The sequence below is a fragment of the Aplysia californica genome, unplaced genomic scaffold, assembly GCF_000002075.1.
Source record: "Aplysia californica isolate F4 #8 unplaced genomic scaffold, AplCal3.0 scaffold00120, whole genome shotgun sequence".
NCBI classification, from domain to species: domain Eukaryota; kingdom Metazoa; phylum Mollusca; class Gastropoda; order Aplysiida; family Aplysiidae; genus Aplysia; species Aplysia californica.
This window is the reverse complement of record NW_004797390.1, coordinates 1,345,415-1,353,743: the sequence shown is the minus strand read 5'-3', so window position 1 is coordinate 1,353,743 and position 8,329 is coordinate 1,345,415. Positions and strand designations below refer to the sequence as shown.

General features: G+C 40.7%; 1 protein-coding gene across 1 annotated transcript in view; it reads left to right on the top strand.

Annotated features, from left to right (window-relative positions):
• Positions 1-8,329, top strand: part of LOC101848579 (paladin) — a gene marked incomplete at its 5' end in the record, with an annotated part of 84,596 nt that overhangs the window by 64,237 nt on the left and 12,030 nt on the right. The window contains 3 exon segments of the mRNA XM_013081204.2: positions 2,555-2,671; positions 4,370-4,549; positions 5,469-5,519. Coding sequence (XP_012936658.1) covers positions 2,555-2,671; positions 4,370-4,549; positions 5,469-5,519 — 348 coding nt within the window.

Below are 8,329 nucleotides of genomic sequence, written 5' to 3'. Positions count from 1 at the left end.
TCTCTCTCTCTCTCTCTCTCTCCCTCTCTCTCTCTCTCCTCTGTCCCTCTTTCTTTTGACTTTTTAAATTCCAAAATTTTTGAAACTAAGGGAAATACACCAGAGGTCCCATGTGCACGAAAGAGAAAAAACTAGTCACCCAGCCCCACAATGTACTCTTTATTATTATGTGGGAAATTCATTTATTGCTGCTATCTGACAAGAGAAATAACCCAGACTACACACAAATAAAATAACCTTTCAATCATTCTGATTTCATTCTGGTGTGCCAATAAAATGCCATAACCCAATCCGTTAGAAAGGTTGGGTTTTTTTAGGGCGGGGATGGGGATGGTTGTTTTGTTTTGTTTTGTTTTGGGTTTTTTTAGGGGGTGCACTTCTATAAATTATTGTTGGATAAACCGTATTATACCGTATTTAAAAAAGCAACAACATTAACAGCAACAATTTGGGAATAGGAAGTTGGCAACCTAGTTGCTGTTCCCAACAGTTTTTGGAATATTTAGTAACCTTCAGTTCATCTGCTCTGTGCCCTCTCCGCTTCAGCTAGACGTATCATTATGGGCTGCGATCTCTCCAACCCTTGTTTGAATACCGTAGAAAACATAGAGGTTTTGTATTTCTGAGCTATGTCCATAGATGAGTAGTTTCCATCGCTCTCAGCTTTTATGATTCACTTCGATCAAAAGTTGGCGTTTGATCTAAGAATCCAACTATAAAAACAACGTTTGTTTGTGCTGCAAGCACAGGTTTTAACCGGTGTCCCAGTACGTTCATAATGCCGACGTTCCCAGAACAATGAAAATATCGCTGCGTCATTTTATACCGGTATTATAGTTATAGAATTGCTATCTATGTCTGTGCATTAGTCAGTCTTATCTGCATTTCTTTGGATACAAATAGGAAAGATCTTCAGTTCAAAAGTTTTCTTTCATCCTAAAAAAAAAAAAAAGATTTTCAGCAGACTCAGCATAAAATATAAGCGACAAATAGGGTTGAAGTCAATAGCCCAAACTATTTCCAGACGACTTTGGCTCTTAGACTCAAAGGGAGCCTATTTTATCTATGATTTCTTACATTTCAAAACCACTCTCTCTTCTCTCTCTCTCTCTCTCTCTCTCTCTCTCTCTCTCTCTCTCTCTCTCTCTCCATCCATCCCTTCCTCTATCTCTCTCTCTCTCTGTCTCCCTCTCTCGCTGGCAACGTATTTCTGCATCATGAAATAAGCAAAGCAACCATAGCTTGGGCACACTGTAAACTTGCCTGTCCCTGCGGCAAAAGTGAGGCTCCTCTCAGGTTGAGATTGGTGTGAAATTTATACAACCCCATACCACTGAACCAGTAGTGGGTGGTTAGCGGGTGCTCTGGTGTGGTTTGCTCCTTCTTTCCTATCAAACATATATCGTCCTTATCACTTCTCCTTTTTTGTGTATGTTACTCTCTTGTACTGGTGCTCATATGACCTTATGCAGTTGCGAGCGCCGTAAAACCTCTACTAAAACAAAAACAAAACTCTCTTGTAACACATCTATTCTTTGGCACTTATATGACCTTATTGTGTTACAAGTGCCGTAAAACTCTTACTAAAAACTAAACTGTACAAGTTTTATGTGGTCAAATGTCCTCAGGTGCCGGCGACCAGCGTCTGTGGTGTAGCTGTTAGGCGCTTTGCTGTCATACCCTGTGTTTTCTTTCATCGAGTTCAATTCTCGAGTTCAAAGACCCGAGTTCGATTCTCGAGTGGGGAGAACGTTTTAATCATGTATTTCCGTCGTTCTGCTGTGACGTAGTTTCCCTCTCAGCCCGGGTTACCTCTGTCATGCAGGATCAGAAGCCTACCCTAAATTATCTAAAGGATGTCGATGGGGGTGTTAAAACTGTAGCGACTTAGTGGCTCGACACCTGTGAGCGAGGTAGTCCGGTAAAACTAATGTTGTTTTACTGTTAATGCACACAGGTATATAAAAGGGGCTTGTAATTTTATCTTTCTTTCTTTATCTTTTTTTTTAGGGGGGTAAGTGTTTTAAGGCGATCACGACTGCTTAAGGTCATATGAGCGCCCGGGACACACCAATCATTTTCGGTTGGTAGGAAATTTTGAATTTTGCTCGGGGGCAGCCGAAGCCTACTCTTGCATTCGAGACCTTCGAGATTTTTGGCCCCTTTTCCGAGAAGGCTAGGTGTAGATCTATCCTACCAGAGGATCAGGGGTGTGGCTGAAAGACAGCAGTTATACACGTTAATTCGTCTGTACTAGTTTGCTGTTCCACACCATATCTACATGTACTTTCTCTTTCACTATGAAAATTTTATTTAACAAATGAGTATTTTACGAGATTATGATGTGATGTGGGTCAGTGGCCTTAAACACTGAACAAACTCACGTATCGATAAGAGTAGGATCCACCCGAGCAAAATTCAAAATGTACCAACTGAAAATGTTTAATGTGTGCCGCGCGCTCATATGACCTTATGCAGTTGCGAGCGCCGTAAAACCGTAAAACACTTTCAAAGAAAAAGAAAAGAAAAAACAACAACTTACATTTATTTTCAGGTAGCGGACGACTACATTGGGCTGGACGTACTGAGCTCTCACATGGATGTGAAGGTCTCCAACTTCCGGCGCCTCATGGGGCTCCCCGTCTTTGGCATGGCTCAGCCAACTCGGAATGTAAGAAGTCTCCGCTGCTTGCTCTTTGTTTACAAAGCGTTTTGATTTTGCTTTACACCACAGTCTCGAGTCCGAGAATACACGCCTCCAACAATCACAAAGACGCGGTCACTCACACACACACACACACACACACACACACACACACACACACATACACACACACACACACACGAATGCACACATACACACACATACAAACACATACATATATATACACACACACACATACACACATATGTTCTCTCTGTTTTTGCTTCTGTAACCCTGTGTCTCTCTGTCCCTCTTTGTTCCTTTTTCACACATACACCTTCTCTCTGTCTCTCTGTCTCTCTCTCTCTCTCTCTCTGTGTCTCTCTGTCTCTCTCTCCCCTCTTCTCTATTACACACACTCGGAGAATGTGGAAATGAAATCTTACCTCAGTTTTCAATACCTTCCGAAAATGGAAAAAGGTGTTCTTGTGGTTAGCAAGTTTGTGTGAAAAAATAGATGTTATACAAAAATTGCGATTGGTTGGCACCAATAGATTCTATTTATTTTCTGTCCTTCTGTTGTCTCTGTCTATCTTCCTTGCTTCTTCCCTACATTATGCGGCCATTATTGTGTCGATATTGCTTTTGTTTTCTCAAAACTAATGACAAAAAAATGTATGTACCTCCCTATCATTGTAGTTAGAATTTTTTTTTTAAAGAAACATCCTTCGTGAATGTATGCACAGAAATAATATATAACCCCCCCTCCCCCCGGTGCAGTGCCACTGACTGAAGTGTCTTTAGGCCATTATAAAGGGGGGACATTTCTCGTCCATGCACGGTAGAATTGTAAATGGGCTGATTCATCAATGTCATGCTCATAACTGTGCCTGATCTAGAGCAGGGAACTGCTGCTTTTTCTTTACTAATCCTTGCTATTGACATTTTTCCTCTACTTCTTTTGTATGTTTGCCACACTCTTGTGACCCACTATTTCCTGGGTGCCTTGATAGTCGAAGCAAACCTTGTGCTGTTGAAGCCAGAGAGGTGAGCAGAGTCTTATTCCCTATAAGGACTTCTCTGTTGACATCCACCCCTTGGCGCTCACATGACCTTATGCAGTTGTGAGCGCCGTAAAACCTCTACTAAAACTAATAACAGAAATATATCTTTATATTACTCGTGTGTTTGTGTGTTTTTACGCATCAGCGACTGTGGTACATTTGTATTATCATACGATTCTTGAATCTAATTTACATTATTATATGAGGTATCGTGGTGAAATCAGGCGCACGTCATATTAATCAAAGAAACTGGCATATTTCTGAAATTTGGGCAATTTTTTTTTCGAATTTTCTTATATTGGCTCAACATCTTTTTTGTCCATTAAACGAGACATTGCTTTGTAGACTTTACCGAAAACGTTGATTAAAGGATCAAGAAATGTAAATTAATTTGTAGTTTCCAAGGACTCTCAAACTACCGAAGTCACAAAATTTTGGCGTCCATTTTCTCGTTAATTTTATCTCTGAAACCTGACGACCTCCACCTCCTTCAACCTAAAATATCTCGATTTCTAGTCAAGAAAGTCCGGTACTCGAAAGCAGACAAACGAAAAAGCTTTGAGATGATGAAAAGTACACAACATGCCCAAAAATTGACGAGCGCCTGATTCCACCGCGCCGTGACACATTTGCATAATATTATTATTTCATCCTTGTCCAGGGCTTGTCCAAAGTGGTCAACCATCTCCTCCAGCATAAACAAGGCTACAGTGACGTAGTTGTGGTCAACCTCCGATCTGACTACGTGCTGGAGTGTGATGACGTCACGTACTGCGTCAGAGACGCGTCATTCATCGCTGAGCCAGTGTCCTCAGTGGGCTCGTCTGGAAAAGAACTGGAAGTAAGACTTTGGAAATGGTTTTGCAAATTAGGCACACACACACACACACACACACACACACACACACACACACACACACACACACACACACACACACACACACACACACACACACACACACACGTTCTCTCTCTTTCTCTCTCTCTCTCTCTCTCTCTCTCTCTCTACACGAGAAAAATTTGCTGTTGATGGTGATGATGGTGGTATTGGTGGTGATGGTGGTGGTATCGGTATTGGTGGTGGTGATGGTGGTTGTGAAGGTGGTGATGATGGTTGTGGTGGTGACGGTGATGGTGCTTGTGGTGGTGACGTTGATGATGATGATGACGATGATGATGATGATGATGATGATGATGATGATGATGATGATGATGATGATGATGATGATGATGATGATGATGATGATGATGATGATGATTTTCTCTAAGTTACTTCCGTCTAGCTCTAGCCTGTAACCACACGTAATCTTAAGACTCTCATTAGGCCCACTTCCCTGCTAGTATACATCGCTCATTTAATTTTTCTCTCAGTTGCTTTTGGGGAAGCCCAAGAGGCGAAACGTTGAGCTTTGTCTATTAACAAATTGTAAACATTTTATATTGTTATGTTATTTTATCGGAAATTAAAACAAGGCTCTCCCTCCTACTCCGCTTTCCAAACGATGATGATGATGATGATGATGATGATGATGATGATGATGATGATGATGATGATGGACTTCTTCTTTAAGAAGACTTTCTTTTTTTTCTCATTTACGTGGATTCTGCGATGTTCATTATCGATGTATTTGCTACTTAATTGGGAGTTGCAATGGGGCTTTGAGATCTGGTCTTTGACTTGCTTTGCTCTTGCTCATATATTTTGCTCTTCGCTGCACCACGTTGCTTTTGCATTAATTAATGTTACATATTTTTCGCAGGAAGCAGAGCTTGCTATCAGAAAGGAAATTAAGGGAAAAAAGACGTGGAAGGTAAGCTGCCTGCTTATAAAAGCGTTCATTTCTGATATTTCACATTGCGGGAATTTTTTTTTTATTGAGCCCAAAGAATTGTATTTCCTGTGGGAATTTCGAAAACATAACATTTTACGCTATGGCGTCATAGTTGATTAGGGCGTTCATTAACCTTGGAACTTACTAGAGTTCTTTGCCCGTTAAAGAATATCATTTTTCATCATTCATATTAACTTTTATTCTCGTTTGCTCGACATCATGCAATGCTGAATCTTTTTGAAAGATTCCTATTAAACTTATTAATCAATTAAACTGGTTCATAATACATATTCTTTTGCAAGATAGTTCTTTTTTATTTGACATGTGGCGTCGGTAGCCTAGTGGTTGGGCTACCGTACTTGCAGTCGTGAGGTTGTAGGTTCGAGGGTTTGAGCCTCAGCTCGGTCCGACGTTGTGTCCTAGGAAAAGTCACTTTACGCGAATTTCCCATTGGCTCGGTCCTTTGGGAGATTGACGTTTGACTCGGAAGTCCAACCTCTTAGATTACCTAATAATGTTGATAGGGGCGTTAAACCTGTACCATTTCATACTTCATTGTTTTTATTTAGCATAAGTAAAGAAATAAGACATATTATTATGATCAGGTAATTTGATTGAAGTGTTTACAAACTGAAAAGAATTATCATCTAAAGCACGAGATCATTTTCTCTTTAGATTTAATTACATGTATTGATCGAAATTGCATCGACGTGTATTGCATTTACAATGAAATATGAGCATTTTCATTTGCCAAAATGTGTTGGTTGCCGTTTTGTATTGCTGTGTTCTTGAAAAAAAATTAAGTTTTACAGTACCATCCACAAACAACAAAGGGAAAACAAAACATTGCACCTGATTGCATAGATCATGTTTTAATCAAGTAAAACTGTGTTTCTTGTATTTAGAAATTCACTTGAATAATAATAATAAAAATAAAATAAAGAAATTCAACTTACTACCAGAACAAAAACTCAAACTCAATGGTAATGTCAGGTCTAAGGCGTACTTACATGACCTATTATCTTGCAAGTGATTAAAACAAAAACTCAAACTCAATGGTAATGTCCGGTCTTAAGGTGTACTAACATGACATTATTGTGTTGCAAGTGCCGTAAAACACTTAGGCTAACTAAAACAAAAAGTGGGTGGTTGGCAGGTGCTCTGGTGTGGTTTGCTCCTTCTTTCCTATGAAACATCTATCGTCCTTATCTTTTTTGTGTGTTTGTTACTCTCTTGTAACACTTTAATCTTCGACACTTATATGACCTTGTTGTGTTGCAAGTGCCGTAAAGCTCTTACTAAAACTAAATTTACATGACATTATTGTGTTGCAAGTGCCGTAAAACACTTAGGCCTACTAAAACAAACAAAAAACCCCTCAAACGTAATAGTAATGTCTGGCTTCAAGGTGTACCAGGACATCGCTGACCCCCTGGTGGAGAAGGAAATGTCCAGTGTGCTCACGCCGGACGAGCTGTACGAGCAGCAGAAGTTGTCCACGCTAGACCTGCACTACAGACGTCTCCCACTGCACTTTGACCACACCCTGAGGGAAGAGGTGAGTGTTGCTCCGTGCGTCGTGGTTTACTATCGTATCCGTACGGTGTTGGGAACTCTGTGCCACCTCATTCCAAAGAGGAAGTTTGCTCGAAAATCCGACCCGTACTCTTTGCATTACAGTTTGTCCAAAATGATTTTTTGAGAAATACTGAAAGTTTCAAAGAGACCTTCGTACTAGAAGTATTCAAAAGTGTGAAGAATACAGCTCCGAAGGTACAAAATGACCCCAGGGCGTACGGATAGGGTAAAAAAACCTACTGTTTAATCCTTTCTGTGCTAGACGTCGGGGCAACTGTGCAGTTGCGTGCGCCGTAAACACTTACCTACCAAAACTACAAAGCTAAACAATGACCAGAATACACGTTCTCAATGAGAGGAAAGGTGGAAAGGGGTGGGTGGGAGTCGAACGTTTATACCCAGGGCTCACTATCAATCTCATAGAGTCGGCGCTAGCTAGATTTTCCTTCATGAAGTGGCAAATGCTGCCATTTTGGCACAGCACGACTGATTCGATTCGCAACCTTGAAAAACAAACGCGTTTGGTTCTGAAGGTCACAGGGGAATATTAGAATTCGGCCGAATCGTTCCAATATGGTAGCTTTTGCCCCGTCTATGAAGGGAAATCTAGCTAGCTTCGACTCAATCAGATGAGTTTGATTGGCAGTGTGCACTCGATATTAGGATTGACGATGGCAGTGGTTGTGGAAGGGGGAAGATGGGATACAGTGGGGAAGAGGATGAGAAGGAGCGAGTGAGGAGAAAGGGAATGATAGGAAGAGTGGGAAAGAGGGTGAGAGGAGCCAGTGAGGAGGAAGGACAGGAAAGGAACGAGGGTGGTTAAAAAGAAATAAACGAAAAAGAGTTAACTGCAGTAGTAGCTGGAAAATGAGAGAAAAAGGGGGTACGGTGAGAAGGAAAAAAAAGAGATGTCTTTCTTTATTATTAACCATTGACTATTCGGATGGGTATATATGTATTAGAGATGTGATGAGGGTGATTGAGATCAGGGTGTGTACAGGAAAAGATGGGCAGAGAAAGGAAGAATGAAAGATGAGAAAGAGGGTCAAAAGAGGTTGAAAGGTAAAAGGCGAATAAAAGCTGACAACTGACATGGGACGACAGGGGAATTAAAGACAGACAGATAGATAGATAGATAGATAGATAGATAGATAGATAGATAGATAGATAGATAGATAGATAGATAGATAGATAGATAGATAGATAGATAG